This window comes from Mustelus asterias, chromosome 25, assembly GCF_964213995.1.
Source record: "Mustelus asterias chromosome 25, sMusAst1.hap1.1, whole genome shotgun sequence".
In the NCBI taxonomy this organism is placed as follows: domain Eukaryota; kingdom Metazoa; phylum Chordata; class Chondrichthyes; order Carcharhiniformes; family Triakidae; genus Mustelus; species Mustelus asterias.
This window is the reverse complement of record NC_135825.1, coordinates 13,767,693-13,790,062: the sequence shown is the minus strand read 5'-3', so window position 1 is coordinate 13,790,062 and position 22,370 is coordinate 13,767,693. Positions and strand designations below refer to the sequence as shown.

The 22,370-nt window shown below is 40.3% G+C and overlaps 1 protein-coding gene across 1 annotated transcript; it reads left to right on the top strand.

Annotated features, from left to right (window-relative positions):
- Positions 1 to 612: 612 nt before the first annotated feature.
- LOC144511808 (ras-related protein Rab-7L1-like) lies at positions 613 to 18,326 on the top strand. Its single transcript, XM_078242153.1, has 5 exons — positions 613 to 1,049; positions 6,931 to 7,002; positions 9,434 to 9,615; positions 15,193 to 15,314; positions 15,558 to 18,326. Exons 1-5 carry the CDS (start codon positions 929 to 931, stop codon positions 15,679 to 15,681), a joined length of 621 nt encoding a protein of 206 aa, XP_078098279.1. The 5' UTR covers positions 613 to 928; the 3' UTR covers positions 15,682 to 18,326.
- The last annotated feature ends 4,044 nt before the right edge of the window (positions 18,327 to 22,370 follow it).

Here is a 22,370-nt window from a genome sequence, read left to right as displayed (position 1 = left end):
GTCTGTGTAGTGACATGAAACTATACTTTTCACTGTATCCCAAACATGTGACGATCAAATTTATTTCTTAGTGTCACAAGTCGGCTTACATTAACACGGCAAATGAAGTTACTGTGAAAATCCCCCAGTTGCCACACTCTGGCGTCTGTTCGAGTACACTGAGGGAGAATTTAGCATGGCCCAATGCACCTAGTAAGAAGTTTAACAACACCAGGTTAAAGTCCAACAGGTTTATTTGGTAGCAAAAGCCACAAGCTTTCAGAGCCTTAAGCTCCTTCTTCAAGTGAGTGGGAATTCTGTTCACAAACAGGACATATAAAGACACAAACTCAATTTACAGAACAATTACCTCAAGTAGAGGATGAATAATAAGCAATTTGGGGGGATGGGGGGGGAAACCCTATAGAGCCCAGTGGACATCCAAGAAGCATTGTGTTCCATTCATTCATTCGGTCAGAGGAGCAACGATCTGCTGCAATACCCGGGACGGCCAGCGGCGGGGCTGTAAGCGCCCTCCCACCCCGGAGCGCGGTGCATGCTGGGTATTGTAGTTCTCACTCGCGTTGCCCTCCCTTGGGCCCGAAGAGCGGCGGACTACAAGTCCCAGAATGCACGGCGCGGTCGGCGTCGAGGCAACCGGAGCGGCGCGCGGGGGGGCGGGGGAGGAGGCGGAAAATCTCCCCCGAACCAAAAAAAACCCTTACCCCAGCTGTCCGATGGGGAAAATGGGTGGTTTGAATTAAAGATTTGTTTATATTGTTATTTTTGGGTGGGAGGGGGAGGGGGGGGGGGTGTGGACCGTTGTTGAGGTGAAGGTTGGGTTGTGGGGGAGGGGCCGGGGTGAGTGATGTTGTCTCCAAGGGCCTGAGGGGGAGATGTTTATGAGGAGCTTGGATGCTGCAGTCTCTTCTCCACTCACTCTGCACCCATGGCCAACGACTACCTGTTCAAGGTGCTGGTGATTGGGGACTGCACGGTGGGCAAAACCTCCCTGGTTCAGCGCTACGCCCACGACAGCTTCAGCAAGAACTACAAATCCACTGTGGGAGGTGAGAGAAGGACATTGTTCTGTATTTTGGTTTTTTAATCTGATGTGACTTTCTCTTTGCTTTGCTGGGGGTGGTTTAATTCCCGATGTGACCATTTACGAGCAAAATGTTGAAGGGAACAGCACACCAGGGAGCAAATGTCTTTTTTTTTGAGAGCCAGGACTTTATTAAAACAAAACCAGTGAACATTTGTTTTTGAGGGAAAGGTTTTTTTTAACTCAGACAAGACCTGTTAGTTTTTTTTTGAAAGCAAGGCCAAAGAGCAAATGTTTTGAGGGATGGGGTTTTATTTTAAAAATTGACCAGTGAACAAATATCTTGAGGGGAAGGGTTTTATTAATAAACTAGACCAGAGAATTTTTTTTTCGAGAATAAGGGTTTTATTAAAACAAAACCAGTAGTTTTTTTTTGAGAGCAAGGGTTTTATTAAAACAAGGCCAGGGAGCAAATATTTTGAGTGGAAGGGTTTCTTTTTAAAACTAGACCAGTGAACAAATGTTTTGAATGAGGGGGTTTTATTAAAACTCGATCCAGGGAGCAAATGTTTTTGAGGGGAAGGATTTTGTAGTAAAACTGTAAGATGTTTTGTGGAGTGAAAAGTTGCTTGCTTTCATACCTTTTACCAATTGCTAATTAGTGTAAATGTGAACTCATCCCCTGGTTTGATGTCTTTGTTAAACCCTTATCGCTGCCTACGCATGATATTTATCCCCCATGTTGAAGCTTTGTAACTTTTATATCTGAGACTTGGAATATTTTACTTGTAAACTTTTAAAATGCAACACAGGAGGCCATTCAGCCCATTTTTGGGGTTTGCTCTTTGTATTGTCTAATTAGTCCCACACCCCCTGCTGTTTCCCCATTGCCCTGCAAGTGTTTCCTTTTCACATGTTCCCTTTAAATGTTGCTATTAAATCTATTTCACGACCCGCTTGGGGTATTACAAATCGTTACAACTTACTCCACTTTAAAAGAAAAATATCCTAATCTCTCTTGGCTCTTTTGCCAATAATTTTAAATCTGTCCTCAGGTTATTGACTCTCTCCTGCCAGTCAAAATAGATTTTCCTTAATTACACCATCAAAACTGCTCGTGACTTTTTTAAACTTGGGTTAAAGCCATGTGATTAAATTTTGTTATGAACTATTGTCACTTTTAAACTGTTGTTCCCTTTTTAATTGTACTTTAAGTTTTAACAAGTCCTCCACGTTACCAGAAAAAGATTGAATTATCAGCAGTGTTAACATTGAAATATAGAATTCAAGGTAATATCCCAATTATCCTGTCCTTTGTCTTGTGACTTAGTAAATTGTGCCAATCTTTCTATAATTTCCCTCTTTATTGCTGTTTCTCATGCTGACCGTGACATGCTGAGTCAAGAGAACTGGTACAAAATCTTGAGTTAATTTTATGAAATTGCATTCAAGAATTAATGATAACCCATTTACGTTTAGTTGCACTCGGATGTTTTGGGGAAATTCCTGAAGTGAATGTCTACAAACATAATAAAAGCAACAATATCTTGCATGGCCTTGTTTAAAAAATATTGCATGCAAGTCTCCACTGGTGGGTTTTTTTTTCCCTCCTGCTTTGTGTTTTTTAACTCTAGAGAAATTCCTAATGTTACAATGCTTAGTCTGTCCTGTTTGTTAACCTGTCACTCGTGATTTTCATCAAATATGTGTAAGTTCGTGATCAGGGTATCTAATGTAGATTTCCGCTGTGAAAACTGGCTGTCTTTACAATATTGCCAAAGTAAAATATTCTAACTTCCCAATAACAACCTGAATCAGTGTATTAACCTTGTTTAATCAGCATTCTGGATTAAGGTCGAATCGCACAACAAAGCTTGGAATTATCAATTAGTTTTCTTGAGTAAATGAAAACCTTTGCATTGCAGTGCAATCTGCAATTTACATATCGATGTTGAGATGAGAATGTCTATAACGAATTGTCAAATTGAAGACTTTTTTGTAGCTCCAAAGGTACTTGAGCTATGTATCAGCTGGGTGTGTTTGTGAGCTAAATTAAGTTGCTAATGACTGGTATTACACTTTGACACAATGTGTAGGCAGAGCTGTGCATGCGGAAATGCTTTTTTGAAAATTCAGTTAGGCTTTGCCAATTTTCCCCCAAGCTGGGAGAAGGGTAGGCATGTAGGAAGTATTGCAAAATATTAATAAGCCCAAGAGATTTCTAATTGTTTTGAGGGACATCATTTTGGCATAATGCAAATAAGTAGCATTTGTTCACACACTACTTTGCTTTTTGGGGAGTAGTGGGGGAAGCGATGGAAGGATTCCCGAGCTGATTCTCAGCCCGTTGAACCGCATTATGGACAGTCCTTCCATGGTCCAGAAGTCCGAGTGTTGGACTTGAACCCAGAGTTCCTGGTCTGGAGGTAGGGATGCAATCATGAGACTTCTGAGGGGGGAGTTGGTGAAGAGTGAAACTATACTGAAGTTTTGAATTGCTCCTTGAGGATGTGCTTGACAATCAGTTTCACAAAATATCTCACAAGGGTCTGATAATAAGGGTGAGATTTGCAATTTGGAGAATGAGTCAAATGGTTTGAAAACCAGAGGATTAATTTGAAAGCACAGGATAAGTTGCTGGTAATTTCATAACAGTGGCGTAAGCTTGTTTTGTAATAAGCTTTATTTTGCCTCAAACAAACACCGCTGTATGGATGTAAAGCACAAATTTAAAGTTTTTGCTCTGTAGGCACGCCTATGATCTATACTGTAGATCTCAATTTATTATCCAAGGAATGGCACAGTGGTTAGCGCTGCTGCCTCACAGCACCAGGGACCTGGGTTCAATTCCAGCCTCTGGTGACTGTGTGGGTTTCCTCCTGTAATCCAAAGATGTGTGGGCTAGGTTGAGTGGCCATGCTAAATTGCCCCTTAGTGTCAGAGGGATTAGCAGGGTGAATATATGGGGTTAGGGGGGTAGGGTCTGGTTGGAATTGTGGTCAGTGCAGGCTTGATGGGTCAAATGGCCTCCTCCTGTACTGTAGGAATTCTGTGAACACTACATTTTCAGGCACTCTTGTAAGTTTGTGCCTTTCTTACATCCAGGAACCAAAATGGTTCTGTTTTTGTAGCAGAAATAGAATAGCAACTTAGTCAGTTTTAAGACTGAATGCTCAAATTTAGGCTAGCCTTTAACTTAATATGTGGAAGCATAATGATAGTGAGAATGCCACAATAAGTAATGTAACTGTTGCTGTTTAATTTGTAGGAAATCTTGTGCACATGCACAGTGTTTTAAAACCATTCCAGTGTATGTAATGAATACTGCTGTCTCGTTTATATTCCTGCAATGGACACAGTCTTCAGTGCTCATGTGTAAAACATGGGCATTGCACAGAACCAAAATGACATAGGAAGGATTGTGATAATGGGAAGAGAACTAGGCAGTCTTCCTAATGTGCATGTGCCCTGCCCCATATCATTTCTCTGTGCAAAGCACAGGTCATTTCCTTTTTTTATGTCCAGCAGATTAAATATCTTTCCCAATATAAGCAGAATTGGAGATGTTGTTAGTCAAAAGTACAATTGGAATTTCCACCAGCTTCAACTCATCTTGGTATGAGATAATCAGCTTAGCAAACTGATACCTCTCTTTGGCTCAGAACCAAGATTTCTCTGTGAATTGAGCAAGTAATCTTCGCTGACACTGCTTCAGTGCAACACTGGGAAAGGTTGGTGCAGGAGGTGCCATCTTTCAAAACCCAGGACCTGCCAAATATGTTGAGGATCCCCTGCTACCTTTCCAGAGTAAAGGGCATTTTCTTGGCCAATGTTTGTCCTGCAACAGATTAGTCAGTCCTTAATTTTGTTACTGTTTATGGGGCCTTGGTGTGTGAAAACTGATCGTCTTCCTTGCCAATACAAGCAGTGACTTCACTTGATAATTAATTAACTGTAGAATGGTTTGGAATGTCCTGAGGTTTGAAAACTGCTACAGGAACACAGGCTCTTCCTCTTTCCTGCAGATTCCGCAGCAGTTGGTAGTAACAAACTTGTGGGCATTGCTTTAAAAAGATATGTGCCGCAGAAAAGCCTTCATAACTTCCTTGGTTTGTTCAGAATATTAACATAAGGCAGTACCTTGGTGAAAATGTAGTCATTGGGCTTTGATCAGATTATTGCTACTTAAGTTTAGGAGTCATTATCTAGCTAAAATGTAGAGTTTTAACACTGGAAGTGAACCCATGGAACAGGATTTCAGTGAACATATCGCCAAAGATAGCAAGTTTGAAACCTGACCCTTTTCTGATTTAAATAAAATCAAATGTAAAGGATGTAGAGGCCAACATCAACGTAAAGTAGGTTCTTCCTCTTTTCAAAAAGAAAAGTTCTGTTGATGGGTATAATTTTCTAAACTTGGAATGTTTCTATAGTGTGACGAAATTAGCAGTGGTGCAATGAAATGAGTCAAGGAAATCATACACTGGGACTTTCCTCGCTGTTCTGTTTGTTTCAGTACTACATAATTCCTCCTTTTTAACTGATGTGTGTGTGTATATATACACACACACACACACACGCACGCACGCACGCACGCACGCACGCACGCACTACAGCTGGCATCAGTTACTTACTATGGACATTACAATGGAATGCAATTTCATGCGAGACTACAGGGGCTTTTTCAAGATAGTGCCGTCCTGTTCTGCAAAGAGGAAAACCGAAGCCCACTTTTGTGGAACTGCATAGGCAGAAAGGGTTATTTTCATCAGAGTTGGAAATTGTAAAGATGCTTTACTGTCCATGTTTTATCCTGGTAGACTGTTTATTCGTGGACTTGAAGCAGAGTTCAAGGTCATTATTTTTGGGAAACGGTGGGGTAAATTTTGAGGCCAGCAGCAAAGCAATGGTGCCTGCAATGACCTTGTGATCTCTTGATGCGGATTTCCCCTTTTTCTGGTTGCAGCTTAAATCTGGTATCCAGCAGCAATATGATATCTGAAAGCTGGCCAGTTGCCAAACACACTAAAGTATTCTCACACAGATGAAAATACCATTGTGTCCCATCACTTTTAACTTCACTTTTTTGCAGATAGTGAAATAGATGATGGAGATGTATGTGTAGGGTTAAAGTGGGAGATAACATTTAAAGCGTCCTCAAAAATGTGATTTTCTTCAATGAAGAAAGTTAACATGTCACAAATATGCAATTAGCTTTTAAGGCCAGTGTGGGTGTTTAACAGTAAGCATGGGCTTGGTAGTGATGGTGGTGTTGTATTGCGGTTCACTGGAAGTCAGAGTTGCTGTAGCAACATTTTACATGCATGATGTGGATAGTAATGGTAGAGACTCTAGTGTTATTTCCATCACATGGCTGAACAGGAGTCTCCCCTACTCTTCCTACTTGCCTTTGGCGCGTGTTGGTACTCCACCTGTTTGGCTGTATGATAAATGAACCTTCCTTGGCCATCAAACCTTCGGGTGGGTCTCAAACCCCTTCGGAACCAGCATGCTATCCACTGCACCACAAGACCACCTTATGGACTTGGTACACTACCAAAGATGTAACTTTTTCAAGGGTGTCCCTTCTTATTCCCCCTACAACAAGAATAATAGCATAACAGTGGAAGTTTTCTTCATTGTTCTTGAGGATTATATTCCGGGGATCTCGATTTATGTAGAGCCACCAACAGCTATTTCTGTGCATGAGCAGGTATCTGAAGCTGCTGTCTGTTTCGATGGATTATGATGATGAACACTTGATAATTTTGCATCAATACCATGGCAAATTCCAGGCCAGAGACAATTGCTGCCTTCTGACTTTTAATTGAATCTCTGCTAAATTATTGAATGTAAGTACTTCCTTATTCAGAATTTTACAACTATATCTGTCTCATTACTTTCAGTCGACTTTGCATTAAAGATTATTCAATGGTCTGATACTGAAACTATTCGACTCCAGCTTTGGGACATAGCAGGTAAGTGTCTGTTTTAGTTTGATGCGCTTAATCAATAAAGTTTTTTAAATGGGGGATATGTTTAAAAATTATATATATCTTCTGAGTGATCTAAAGGTACTGATAGTTCAAAAAATTATGCCAGCCTGCCTCTGAATTTTCCTCAGTGCAGAAGTACTCTACTGTTTTTAAGTCGCAGCAACTGCCCTGAAGATGAGCCACTGAAGAGGTCATCACAGTCGGGAAAGAAACCCAGCTGTGGTTGAAAAATGTTGTTCGAAAGCAAGGTTGAGGTTTGCAAGGCAATAACCCTCTGACAGTCGCGTGGCAAGTTTTCTCTCTTGAAAATTGTGTTGGAGAGATGTTCTTAACAAGACAAAAATCACTCTCTCTTGCACAGCTGGTAATGCACTCCAGAATGATGCAGGAAAAATTCTGGGGAAAAAGAGTAGTCTTTCCTTCACCTTCTGATTGACTATCATGCTAAGAATAGTGTATGGTTGGGTACCAGATCAAATAGAAAGCAATTTTAACAAGTGGGAATCTCTAATCTCATCTATGCCTGCCCAGCTGCCAGCGAGAATGGAGAATTTGGCGCTCAGCCAAAACTCCATTCACTGCAGCAGAACCGGAGAATCCCAGCTGTGGACGAGGTCGGAGGTTTCCGACAATGTATTTTTTTCAACATTAGTTCACAAGTAACCGAAATAGAATGGGGTTGCCTTTTACATATTAAAGTAGAGTGAACCTTTTTGTGCAGTTTTGATTTGAAAAGGGTATAATGCAGCATCCTACATTGACCTTATTTTGTGTGAAAGTTTAGTTGTATTAAATAAAATGTCTTGTCAGATTAAATTACAATGTTGTAACGGTAGGGCACCATTTCGCAATTCTCAACAAGTGGATTGCGAGCTCCAGTGTTTATATTTGAAGTACGGGCTGGTTCACATCCCAGCCTTGCACTTGGCCTCCTTCAGTAGTTTTCTGGTGCTTCTGCCTTGGGGCGAATAGTGGTTTTGATGGAGAAAAAAGGAATGGTTTTAATCACAGAAATACTCTTGTTGACTGGTCGTCAGTTGTGGTAGAAAATATAATGTAAACCATTAAGAGCCTTGCAGCTAAGAGGTTATGAAAATAAAGATGGGATTATAAATATAATCATAACTGATCTCCATTTATAAGATTTAACTCTAGAAATAAGTGAGGGTGGGGTAATACTTGATAGATAACATACAATCCATTACTGGGAGATGACGGGAGAACATCAGTGTTTTCTCCATGTTGATCCCATTTTTGTAGCACTGTGGGTCAGGAGGATTTAAGATTTTTCTTTTCCAAAACATTCTGATTCAAAATGAGGTCTCAATTTTTAAAATTTTTTCGTGAGATATGGGTTTCGCTGGCAACGCCATCTTTTATTGCCCGTGAGATGGTAGTGGTGAGCTATCTTCTTGAGTTGCTGCAGTTAATGTGGTGCAGTTGATCCTTGGCAGAAAAGTTATCAAATCCTGCCTCTCCTTCACTGTTTTTAAAACATGAATTAAGTAACAGTTGAGTAATTTTAACATTGCTCTAGTTGTGTATTTTGTTCTAGTTTAAACTTCTACCCTGAATGAAGGAACTTCACTTTTTGCGTACATGGGTAATAAATTTGCCTTTGGCAACATAATGTTTCACTGTGTACCTAATGCATTCAAGTGATTGATTGCAACATGGTTTGTTGCTCAGCTTCCCTGATATTGTGCTTTTAAAAACATGTCTAAGCAAGTAACTTTATCTAAAAGTTCTATCTCTTGTAACAGGAGTGAGATACCAAATCTGTCTGGAATTTTTGTTATGTGGGCTTTGCTGCATAATGAATTGTTTTTCTCCCTTCTTCCCAACATCTCCCTACAATATTTTGTCACTTGAATCTGCCAGAAAGACTTCTATTGTCTCTTGGGGGGTGAATGGGGTGGCGCAGTGGTTAGCACTGCTGTCTCACCATGCCAGGGACCCGGGTTCGATTCCGGCCTCAGGTCACTGTCTGTGTGGAGTTTGCATGTTCTCCCGGTGTCTGCGTGGGTTTCCTCCAGGTGCTCCGGTTTCCTCCCACAGTCTGAAAGACGTGCTGGTTAGGTGCATTGGCCATGCTAAATTCTCCCTCACTGTACCCGAGCAGGTGCTGGAGTGTGGTGACTAGGGGATTTTCACAGTTACTTCATTGCAGTGTTAATGTAAGCCTACTTGTGACACAAATAAATAAACTTTGAAACCAAAAAAGAGAATACTGGAAAATCTCGGCAGGTCTGGCAGTATCTGTAAGTAGAGAAGAGTTGACGTTTCGAGTCCAGATGACCCTTTGTTTCAGATTCCAGCATCTGCAGTTGTTTGCTTTTATTAAACTTTTAAAAGGGCTTTGTGGTAAGCCAGCACCCTGCTCCATGAATAAATGATTAACTTGTATTTTTAGGCCAAGAACGCTTCACCTCCATGACCAGACTATACTACCGAGGTGCCGGAGCATGCATTGTAATGTTTGATGTGGCAAATACAGCAACCTTCCGGAATTGCCTTAAGTGGAAGCATGATTTAGATAGCAAAGTTGCTTTGGTGGATGGAAGTCCTGTGCCATGTATCCTCTTGGCAAACAAGGTAAATTGAAGTAGATTTGATGCAGCACTTATATTAGACCATGAGACGTAGGAGCAGAATTAGACCATTGGGCACATCGAGTCTGCACCACCATTCAGTGAGATCATGGCTGATCTGATTATAGTCAACTCCAGTCACCTGCCTTATTCCCTAACCCTTGATTCTCTTACAAATTAAAAATCTGTCTATCTCAACCGTGAACATTCTTAACGCCCCAGCCTCCTCAGCTCTCTGCGGTAAAACATTCCACAATTCACTACCCTCTTTTAAAGAAATTCCTCCTCATCTCTGTTTTAAATGGACAACTCTTCATTCTGATTATGCCTTCTGGTCCTAGACTCTGCCACAAGAGGCCATAAGGTCATCTTATGCCAAGTGTTTGCCCACTCACCTAACCTGCATATATCCCGCTGTAAACTTTGACATCCTTATCATTTGCCTTCCCACCAATTTTTTATATCATCTTATGGCAGAGTCTTCTTAGCATCTACCCTGTCAAGCCCCCTGAGAATCCTATATGTCTCAAAAAGGTCACCCCTCATTCTTCTAAACTCAAATGAGTACAGGCCCAACCTACTTAACCTCTCCTCATAAGAACATCCCTGCATACACAGCATCAACCTCATGAACCTTCGCTGGGCTGCCTGTAACGTCTGTATATCTTTTCTTAGATAAGAGGGCCAAAACTGTTCACAGTATTTCAAGTGTGGTCTAACTATTGTCTTGTTTGGTTTGAGCAAGACTTCCCTTTTTTTTTTACTCCATTTCCTTTGAAATAAAGGCCAACACTGCATTGGCCTTCCCAATTACCTGCTGAATTTGCATGCTAACTTTTTCTGATTTATACATGACCCTCAAATCTTGCTGTGCTGCAGCTTTCTCCATTTAAATACTCGCTCCTTTATTCTTCCTACCAAAGTGCATAACTTCACACTTTCCTACATTACATTCCATCTGCCAAGTGTTTGCCCACTCACCTAACCTGCATATATCCCGCTGTAAACTTTGACATCCTCATCATTTGCCTTCCCACCTATTTTTTTTATATCATCCACAAACCTGACGATAGTACATTCATTTCCCTTGTCCAAGGCTTTAATATATATTGTAAATAATTGTGGCTCCAGCACGGATCCCTGTGGCACTCCACTAGTTACAAGTTGCCACCTTGAAAATGCGCCTCTTATTCCAACTCCTGTCTTCTATCAGTTAGCTAATCCTCTATCCATGGTAATATACTACTCCGAATACCATGGCTCTTATCTTATTAAGCAGCCTTTTGTGCAGTACCTTATTGAATACTTTTTGAAAATTCATGTAAATTACTTTTACTAGTTCCCCTTTATCTATCCTGCCCGTTACCACCTCAAAGAATTCTAATTAATTTGTGAGGCAGTTTCCCCTTCATGATGCCATGCTGTCTCTGAGAGATTATATTATACATTTTCTAAATAAATGCTCTGCTATTGTATCCTTTAACGGACGCTAACATTTTCCCAATGACAGAAGTTAAGCTAACTGGCCTATGTTACTTTTTTCTCTTTTTAATAAAGGTGTTACATTGGTAGCTTTCCAATCCTTTGGGACTTTTCCAGAATTTAATGATTCTTGCAAGATTACTACCAGTGCATCCACTATCTCTGTAGCTACTTCCTTTATCCTGGGATATAATCCATTGGGTCCATGGGATTTAGCGGGTTTAGGCCCCATTTATTTCCCTTGTATACTTTTTCTCTTGGTGATTGTTATTGTATTTATTTCTTCTCCCTTCCCCCTTCTGCCTCTTGATTTAGTATTTTTGGAATGTTATTAATGTCTTCCACCATGAAGACTGATGCAAAGTATTTGTTTAACTCTTCTGCCATTTCCTGATTCCCCATTATTAATTTATTCCCCTGTCTCATTCTCTGAGATGTGTGGCTTTTGCTACCAAATAAACCTGTTGGACTTTAACCTGGTGTTGTTAAACTTCTTACTGTCATTCTCTGAGGCCTATGTTCACTTTGGCCTCTCTTGTCCTGTTTATATATTCAAAGAAGCTCTTGGTGTCTATTTTTATATTACTTGCTAGTTTACCCTCATCTTCTCCCTCTTTTTTTTTGGTCCGTCATCTTTCATTGGTTTTTAAAGATGTCCGAATCCTCTGGCTTACCAGTAATCTGCCACCGTGATGTTTTTTCTTTCAGTTTGATACGATCCTGAACTATGGTTGATTTATGTTCCTAGATTTGTATTATTTTTCCATTTGTTTCTCAACCTTAAATTAGCCAGGGCACATTTGAACTAATTTAGAGTAAAAGTAATTTGTCAAGGAAAGTGGTAATGAGATCTGTGATGCAAATTTTTTAAAATTTAAAACTTTTGCCGATGAGCTGGCTTGCAAGCAAATCAGACTGAAGTGCAATCAGAAGTTGCATTTCTTGCATTTGAGTATTGAGTCTGCACTGACTCAGATCATTTTGCCTATCCCCGTAACCTCACACATTTACCCCACTAATCCCCCCCCCTAACCTACACATCTTGGGGCACTAAGGGGCAATCTACCATGGCCAATCCACCTAACCTGCACATCTTTCAGACTGTGTGAGGAAACCAGAGCACCTGGAGGAAACCCATCCAGACATGGGGAGAATGTGTAAACTCCACACAGTCACCCAAGGCTGGAATTGACCCAGGTCCCTGACACTGAGGCAGCTGTGTTAACCACTGTGCTGCTGATGTTTTGAAATTCTGTCTAGTTCCCCCATGACTGCTAATTTTCTCAATCAACCATTTTTTTAAATGACTCACAGCTTTGCATTCTGCAATTGGGTTGTACGGGGAATCCGTTTTCCATTGTTTGACACTTGGCTCTCAACCAGTTATTTTTATATATCAGTTTTAAGATTTAACATTAACACTTTTGATGAGAATTGTGTCCCACACATCTGTCTTTGGAGCAAGAACATCCTCCTTCGTCCTTGATGCTTCCTGCTTTATCAACTTATCCTCCAGTAGTTGAGGATAAGTATGAATGAACTGCTTGGGTGTACATTTTAAGCTTAAACAACTTAAATCAATCTCTATCCTTTCCTTAAATGAGAAGTAAGCTGTCAACCTTAACTTGATTGTTCATGTGACCTTTCTTTGAACTCTGTAATGCATCAATATCTCTTTTGAAAGTAAGAATGAAGGAAGTTGTCTCAATATCCCTTTACCTTTTGAAGAAGAGCTAGATGTACTCAAAACATAACTGTTTCTCCCTCTACAGATTCAGACCTGCTGAGTTTTTTGAATATATTCCTTTTATTTCCCTTTTTGTTTTAAAGGTTTTAAAATTATTAAATAAATATGGTTTTGACTACTCTATTTTCAACTCCTCCATTTTTAAGATTCATCCTGGACCCTATGAGTTCTTTTGCAACAATCTTTCATTGGCTATCCACAAAACAGTCAAGTCTTTCATTTTCAATGTACGCAGGCAAATTTTATTTCTGGTGTACATCACTTTCATTGTTCCACATTAAAACCCATCTGCCATTCCTTAACCCAGCTGTTTAATTTTTTTCAGATGCATTTGAATGCAAATAATCCACTTTTGGGTAATATAAAACACCTGACGACCCAGAACAGATTGCTATTAATCTAGTCTTTAGCTAACAGGCAAACTTGACCCCATCCATTGTTGCTTTTGTTTACCCGCACCAATTTCCAGTGCAGTTAGGTAACGTGATGTTGCCTCTTTTCTTGAAAATAATTCTGCTTGGTTTCTGGGTTGCTTTGTGGCAGCATGGTGGCACAGTGGTTAACACTGCTGCCTCACAGTGCCAGGGACCTGGGTTCAGTTCTCACCTGGGTCACTTTTTCTGTGTGGAGTTTGCACGTTCTTCCCGTGAGTGCTCCGGTTTCCTCCCACAGTCCAAAAGACATGCTGGTTAGGTGCATTGACCATGCTAAATTCTCCCTCAGTGTACTCGAACAGGCACTGGAGTGTGGCGACTAGGGGGTTTCCACAGTAACTTCATTGCAGTGTTAACGTAAGCCTACTTGTGACACTAATAAATTAAATTAAAATTTAATTAACAGCACATCATCTTGAAGCTCCTTGTGTTCTCAATACTGATTAAATTTGAGTTTGCCGATCTCAAGCAAAGCTGGCAAATAGAAAGTTGATGGCCCCCCCTCAACAAATGGCTAGCAGATCAGAAGCACAGGATGCTGTGCATATCTTCCAGCTGTTAACAGAGCAGTATTAGCAGGAGGTTGGAGGCGAGTTTCTAACCTCTTTGCCAAGCAGATTTGTGATGCATGGCAGTTCAAAGTTTTGGAGAAAGAAATATGGGCTGATGAATCGATTCATTTAAAATAAAGTTAATACTAAAAGATTAACCACTAGATGGTGCTAAAACTGGGATAAATCGTAGTGGAGCAGTATTTTAAATATCACATGTGGACTGTAAGAAAAGCTTGCAGCATGATTTAAATATTCTATGGCTATCTTTCACCAATATCAGTAAAGCTATGACCACAAACATACACTAAAAGAGAAAATGCTGGAAAATCTCAGCAGGTCTGGCAGCATCTGTAAAGAGAGAAAAGAGCTGACGTTTCGAATCCAGATGACCCTTTGAAAAAGTTTTGTCAAGGGTCATCTGGACTTGCAACGTCAGCTCTTGTTTCTCCTTACAGATGCTGCCAGACCTGCTGAGATTCTCCAGCGTTTTCTCTTTTGGTTTCAGATTCCAGCATCCACAGTATTTTGCCTTTAACCATAAACATACAATTTGGATGGTATGGAAGTGATAACTGATATTCTGATCATTAAATGAGGTCTTGGTTTTATAACTTGCATTTTTTAGAACTATCTTTACCAACTGCAAAGAATAAATGATCTAGCCGCTAATAGGAACTGAAACTAAATCTTCACCTTTTCAAGGTCCCGGAAAGCTTTTTTATTTTAACTCCATTTACTGCTGCAGTTGTTTAGTGCGTAAGCAATAGTCATTTTTAAAACCAGAAGACATAGGGGCAGAATTAGGCCACTCGGCCCATCGAGTCTGCTCCGCCATTCATTCATGGCTGATGATTTTTCTCATCCCCATTCTCCTGCCTTTTCCCAATGACCCCTGACCCCTTTATTAATCAAGAACTTATCTATCTCTGTCTTAAAGACACTCCATGACCCGGCCTCCACAGCCTTCTGCGGCAAAGTTCCACAGATTCACCACTCTCTGGCTGAAGAAATTCCTCCTCGTCTCTGTTTTAAAGGATTATCCCTTTAGCCTGAGGTTGTGCCCTTTGGTTGTTGTTTTTCCTACTAGTGGGAATATCCTCTCCACTTCGACTGTATCCAGGCCTCGCAGTATCCTTTTAAGTTTCAATAAGATCCCCCCCTCATCCTTCTAAACTCCAACGATTACAGATCCAGAGTCCTCAACCGTTCCTCATGACAAGCTCTTCATTCCAGGGATCATTTTAAAAGTGTTTAGCGACAGTTAACTCCCTAAACTGGAATTTTATTTGGATTATGCATTGTATTTTAATTTTAAAATATTGTTTTTTCACATTCACCTTTGCCTTCCCACCCTTTGCAAATAGTGTGACTTGTCAGAATGGGCAATCAGCAGAAGTGAAATTGACCTGTTCAGTAAAGAAAACCATTTTGTTGGTTGGATTGAAACGTCTGTGAAAGAAGACAAGAATGTTGCTCAAGCCATGAGGTACATTGTGGAACTATTCCAAAGAATTCACTTTTTTTTGAATTTGTCACTGTAGTATTAGAATAACTTGCTGGAAACTTCAGTGACTTTTTTTGCTGCTTTGGAAAGCCTTCAGTGTTTGTGTCTGTGCAGAGAAGCAAAAACTGTGTAAATTTATTTAAAATTCAAAGATTTTTTACAATTCTGGATATCTTGTTTTGTAGGTATCACTTAACTTAAAATCCCATTTACTTTTGTTTTCAGAGTGTTAGTAGAGTGCTTGATGTCGAAGCCGAGTTTGGGATCTCCAGCCCAAAACCAAGGGGATTACATTCAGCTAAGTGATGTGCCAAAAAGTGAAAGTTATTGGAATTCCCCATGCTGTTGAAAAATCATAATGACACTCCATGTGTTGAAGGACTTTGTGACTCCATGACATCTATTGCATTAAAATGACTAGTTTTCAGCAGACTAGTTCTGGGAGAGTTCTGAACATTGAAATATTGTATGCTTCACAGCCATGTAAGTTAATGCCAATTTTTTTTGATTAGTAAATTGATGCCATCTTTGATCAAAGTTTTAAAATGGTTAGTGGGTTAATTCTACCAGAAATTCAGCGCTCGACTGCTGATTTGAAGTGGAACTCTGTAACTCCACGACCAGTGGCAATTACTCGGACAGACTTAGCCTCAACCAAATAAGGCCTTCAGTATTATAAATGTGTGAGCTGCTCCTGTAGGTGTTTGTTTTTTAATTGTTGAACTCCTGTCCTAACTTTGGAATCTGATCTAGGGTCAGAGAGGAAAAAAAATAAACTCCTCCACAGAATTTTTGCTTGTGGTGGTGAACTGTTCACATTATACACATGTATTTACTTTTGCCAATGGTTCTGTAATACTGTATAAACCAATTGATGAACATTCTGTACTATGCCTATGCTATTGTACATGTTGTATTCTGTGATAAGAGACTTTTACATTATAAAGTAATAACTAAGGTAACGTATTGTAGGCATGCCTCCACAGGAATGGAAATTTGACAAATCATAAGGAACAGATAAGCCATTTGATTAAAGCGTGTTATTACTAGCTTTTATTACCGCAATTTAATGAGGCAGTAAATCATTTTATTGAGCTCATTTTTGGAAAGAAATTAGCAATTGTCTTTTTAGTGGGTGAATACGACAACTTAAGGTACATAATACAATGGGAGTTTCTCAATCTGTTTTTTAAATTTACTATATGTATTTGTTTGCTGCAGAATTGCTGCGAATCTTTTTTTTACAAGACCAATATTGCTTCAACCAAGAAGCTCCCTTGTTCAGTAGCGATATTCTTTTTTAAATTAATCCTGCTAACGCCCAAGTGCCGCTTTTGCGAGCGAATGATTAACTAATGGTACATGTGCATTGAAACTTGTGACATCAGGTTTTATATCTATCATCTATACAAGACATACTGAAATTATTTTGCACATTATAATTCTCCTAATGGGTAGATAACACTTAAGTAATTTCAGAAAACCTGGATGAGTTTGACTGTTCATTAACAAAATATATTTTCATTTGAAAGAATTTGTATTTAATGAATCAGGAGATCACTTTACTGCTGAGTTTTGTTACTGTTGCCTTTATTTCACCAACTTGGTGCCTTTGAACAATTTTCACTATTTTCCTCACTGTATTTTTGGAATCACTTCCATTGTGAAACTGCACTTGCAGTACAGAGAGAATTAATGTGCATTGTAATTGGTTTCTGATGTTAAAATTCCCTCCGTTCCATACACAGTATCTCCAGCCAAGATGGAAATAGGGTTGCCTTCCAGGCTTTGTGGGGCTAAATTATTAACTGAGATAAGTTGGAATTCTATATTGTATTCTCTACCCTATCCAAGAATCTCTACACATTTAACTTGACTCTATATAATGGTGACTTTTGGGGAAATTTTTGGTTAATCACGTGAACATTTTGATCACTTGTAGGATTGTCACTCATGGGCAATGCTGCAAAAAGAGCCTTCTGAAATAGCTTTGAATAATTAACATTTTATGGCAGCTTTTAGAAGTGATTTGGGTGATGAGATGGATTTCCAGGTTATAAATTACGGGTTGGCTTTGGGCACTAGTTCATTTGAAATGGTCAATTCCTGTACTGAAGTGTTTTTTTTTTAAAAAGAGAATGTAAATGAATCTTCAATCGGTAAAGTACAAGGGAAGAACTGATCTTGTCACTGTAATAAGTCTGGGTATTTAAAAATGCATTTACAATAGTATTACGCATAGTGTCCAGCGTAGTACTTCCCTCGCAGCATGCAGTCTGAAATAATTGTTGGCACATCAAAAGGCAACATAATGCATGCCTTTTTTATGATTGTGACGTCAGCTGTGTTCTTTTTTTTGTAAAATCCCAGAATTGCTGCTTATCACCTCCCTGAATAGAAAGAAGGTCCCTTCCTCCAGACCTAGCAAACCCTGGGTAAAATTTAAATTGAGCTTCCTGCTCTGTCATGAATTCTATCCTTGTGTGTACATTATGTAAAGAAAGATGCAGGCTGAGGTTCTAAAATAATGGCTCATCCCAGGACTATAACTGTCTGGGGTGACCTTGATGAAATGCTTCAACCGTGCAGTTTCTGCTGCCATCTCGACCTCAAACAGCATGCTTGTATTTGTGACTTAAGTATGCAAAACTATTGTCTTCCTCCTATATTTTGATACCATTATGAACTTCTTGTCAAGCAAGTTTCAAGTGGTCAGGCACTTGTGTAGTAGTTTTTGCATCCTTTTTTTATGTGAAATATATGTAATATATATCAAATAAAGAATTTATTGTTTTTTTTAAAAAAAGATGTTCTAAAATGTGAACTTTGTGGGGAAATTAGTTTGGATTTTGCTGTGGTCTAAAACCAACTCCAAAACTTAAAAGGAAAAGCAAACAATGTGTGCAAAGCAGATTGGGACAACACTTCCACATGATACTACTTGTGTTGCTGCATGGTGAATAAATAGCTACATTTCGTATGCCTTATCTGTAGTAATTTCCTGGAAAATGTCATTCTTTGGTTGTTAAATCTAGGAAATAAGTGTGGCTCAGTTGGTAACATTTTTGCTGATTTAAGCCCAATATTTCAATTATTTAACATTTTACTGTTTCACTGTTATTTCACAGTGGGGTGGGGGGTGGGGGGGGGGGGGGGGGCCACGGTAGCACAGTGGTTAGCAATGCTGCCTCACAGCTCCAGGGACCTGGGTTCGATTTCTGGCTTGAGTCGATGTCTGTGTGGAGTTTGCACATTCTCCATGTCTGCGTGGGTTTCCTCCAGGTACTCCAGTTTCCTCCCACGGGAGGCAATGGCCGAGTGGTATTATCGCTAGACTCTTAATCCAGAAACTCGGCTAATGTTCTGGGGACCCGGGTTCAAATCCCGCCATGGCAGGTGGTGGAATTTGAATTCAATAAAAAATATCTGGAATTAAGAATCTACCGATGACCATGAAACCATTGTCGGGGGAAAAAACATCTGGTTTACTAATGTTCTTTAGGGAAGGAAATCTGCCATCCTTACTGGGTCTGATCTACATGTGACTCCAGATCCACAGCAATGTGGTTGACTCTCAACTGCTCTCCAAGGGCAACCAGGGATGGGAATAAATGCTGGCCAGCCAGCAAGGCCCATGTCCCATGAATGAATTAAAAAAAAATAGGCAAGAAATATTAGGGATGCAAATGGACTAGCTGCTGGAAGGAAAGGTAAAGTTTCAAGTATGACTCATCATCAGTTCTTTGGGGCGGCACGGTAGCACAGTGGTTAGCACTGCTGCTTCACAGCTCCAGGGACCTGGGTTCGATTCCCGGCTTGGGTCACTGTCTGTGTGGAGTTTGCACATTCTCCTTGTGTCTGCATGGGTTTCCTCCGGGTGCTCCGGTTTCCTCTCTCAGTCCAAAGATGTGCGGGTTAGATTGATTGGCCATGCTAAAAAAATTGCCCCTTAGTGTCCTGGGATGCGTAGATTCTAGGGATTAGTGGGAAAAATATGTAGGGATATGGGGGTAGGGCCTGGGTGGGATTGTGGCCGGTGCAGACTCGATGGGCCGAATGGCCTCTTTCTGTACTGTAGGGTTTCTATGTTTCCAAAAATGTGCGGGTTAGATGCATTGGCCACGCTAAATTGCCCCTTAGTATCCCGGGATGTGTAGGTTAGAGGGGTAAATGTGTGGGGTTGTGGGGGTAGGGCCTGGGGTAGGATTATTGTCAGTGCAGACTCGATGGGCCGAATGGCCTCCTTCTGTACTGTAGGGTTTCTATGATTTAATCTTGCACTTCAGTGCAGCACTAAGGGAGTACTTCATTATTTAATTATTTTTAAATTCATTCATAGGACATGGGTCTTTCTGGCAAGAGTAGTATTTATTGTCCTAAAGGGAGCTGCATTCCCTGAACCACTATCCTGTTCTGTGGGCATCTTACTTTTCTAGGTATCAGTCTTTTCAGGTGAGTAGTTAAATTGAGGTCCATCTGCATACCTGGGTGGATGTAAAAGATCCTGTGGCACTATTTTGAATGTGAGCAGAGAAGTTATTCCTGGTGTCCTGGCCTTTCCCTCAATCAACATCACCACAAAAAAAAATAATCTGGCCATTGTCACTTTTGGTGTGACATTGCTGTATGAAAACTGGATGCTGTGTTTCCTACATCTCAATGGATGTAAAGTGCTATGAGGTGTCCTGTACTCCTGATAGATGCAAAATAAATGCAAGTCTTTTATTTTGAGATGCACGCAGTTTTGTTGGTTGGGGAATTCAAGGATTTTGACCCAGTGATGATGAAGCAAGTACTATATTTCAGATTTCCATCATTGACAATATTTTACTTTTTATTATTTCCATGCTAGGGTGGTGAGAGACTTGGGGATTCCTGCAGGTGGGGGGTATTTCCTTTTTTCCTGCTGTCCTTGTTCTAAGGAGTGGAAGTTGTGGGTTTGAGAGTTGAGATTGAAGGAGCCTTGCCAAGTTGTTCAGGTGCAGCTTGTAGATGCTATAGACTGCTTGTACAGTGTGCTTGTAATGGAGAGAGTTATTGCATAGGATGGTAGTGGATGGGTGCCAAGCAAACAGGTTGCATTACCCAGAATGGTGCGGAGTTTAAGTACTGTTGGAGCAGCACTCATCCAGGCATGATGGAATACTCTCCACGTGTCAGGAGATAAGTTAATCCCGTAGAATAGCCAACATCTGACCTCCCTTTGCAGCTGATAGCCAAGAGACTGATAACCAAGTTCCGCACACATGCGGACGGCCTCAACCGGGATCTTGGGTTCATGTCACACTATCTGTAACCCCCATAACGACTTGCCTGGGCTTGCAAAATCTCACTAACTACCCTGTCTAGAGACAATACACATCTCTTTAACCTGTGCTTAACGCTCTCTCCACTCACATTGTCTGTATCTTTTAGCCTTGATTACCTGTAAAGACTCTCATTCCAATCATTATTTTGTAAATTGAGTTTGTGTCTTTATATGCCCTGTTTGTGAACAGAACTCCCACTCACCTGACGAAGGGGCAGCGCTCCGAAAGCTAGTGGCTTTTGCTACCAAATAAACCTGTTGGACTTTAACCTGGTGTTGTGAAACTTCTTACTCCCTTTGCAGCCACAGTATTTTGTGGCTGGGCCAGGCTACTTTTAAGCGGGGGAAATTCAGTGATGGTAATGCTATTGAATGTCAAGGGGAGTTGGACTTTCTCTTGTTGAAGATAAGTAATTATATGCCACTTGTGCAGTGTGAATGTTAATTGCCACACGCCAACCTAAACATGAATGTTGTCCAAGTTTTATTGCGCGTGGATATGGACTCCTTCATTATCTTGAGGAATTGTGAATGGAACTGAATACTACAATCAGCAGTGAAATTCTCATTTACAGATGTCCCCTTTCTTTGGTTGGCTAATCCAATAAGGGTACAATTCCTATGCTGGAGAGTGATGTAGACCATTACCATTTGTACCATTACTGTTACCATTTGAAGAGAAACTGGTATTTTTAAGTATAATTTGTCCTTTAGCCAATACCACCACTGCCATTTTTTTAATGGATTGTGGGTATATGGATGCATATTTGCTTAAAATTTAAAAGCAACTTGGTGGCTGTGAAGTGCTTGAAAAAGCCTTCAGGACAAAATTAATTCACTGATTCCATGATGGTGGAAGGAAACCCAACTTTCTATTGGATGAAAAAATCCGAAGAGAAACTTTTACCTCTACTATTTTCTTGACAGTTTATAGCTCGCATGATTAGACCGTGTTAGCTAAAACAAACCAGAGAAACGATTCCCATAGGAATGGTGGCAAACAATTGTCATCTGGGGAGAATCAGTTGCAAACTATTAATGGTGCACCTTTTTTATGACTGAATATGTGCATTGTTATAAAGATATGCGGGTCAGGTGCATTGGCCATGCTAAATTGTCCCTAAGTCTCCCGGGATACATGAATTCAAGGGATTAGCGGGGTAAATACAGGGGGGGGGGGTTACAGGGATAGGGCCTGGGTGGGATTGTTGTCGGTGCAGACTCGATGGGCCGAATAGCCTCCTGCATTGTAGGGATAAAATAAATATAGCTAATTGTGTGGTACTTGCAGTAAAAGGTTGTAGTACAAACAGTAAAATTATAAATGTTTGACACTGACTTAAGTAGCTGTCTTTTTCTTGTCCTTGTGTATCTAACACAAACAGTGAACTTTTTCACTTCTGGAGGCTCCTAAGATTTGTGGACAAGTGCCAGAATTTGTACTTGGTTCGAAATATTTTACTTGCATGCCTTGCTAAGCTGGTTGGGAAGTCACAATTCTACTTCGCCGTTAACTGTTATCAACCCCTTTGCTATCTTTTGATTTGTAAAATTAAATTTTGCATTTGAGAAAATTGGTTGTACCTTGATGATGATTTTTGCCATGAATGACCCACATTGTGCATTACTGAGCCATTACAAGCCAGAGAATAGGAGCTTCCAATGTTCAGTTCGCTGCCATTGGGTCAGTTCTAAGTTAACTAATTTCACCACTTCTATCTTTTGGGGTT

Bases quoted from the DNA above. Each gene is read 5' to 3' on its own strand.
- LOC144511808 (XM_078242153.1), top strand. From the start codon at position 929: ATGGCCAACGACTACCTGTTCAAGGTGCTGGTGATTGGGGACTGCACG. The intron at 7,003-9,433 runs GTAAGTGTCTGT...TTGTATTTTTAG, and splicing joins CCAGCTTTGGGACATAGCAG to GCCAAGAACGCTTCACCTCC. The intron at 9,616-15,192 runs GTAAATTGAAGT...CTTTGCAAATAG, and splicing joins GTATCCTCTTGGCAAACAAG to TGTGACTTGTCAGAATGGGC.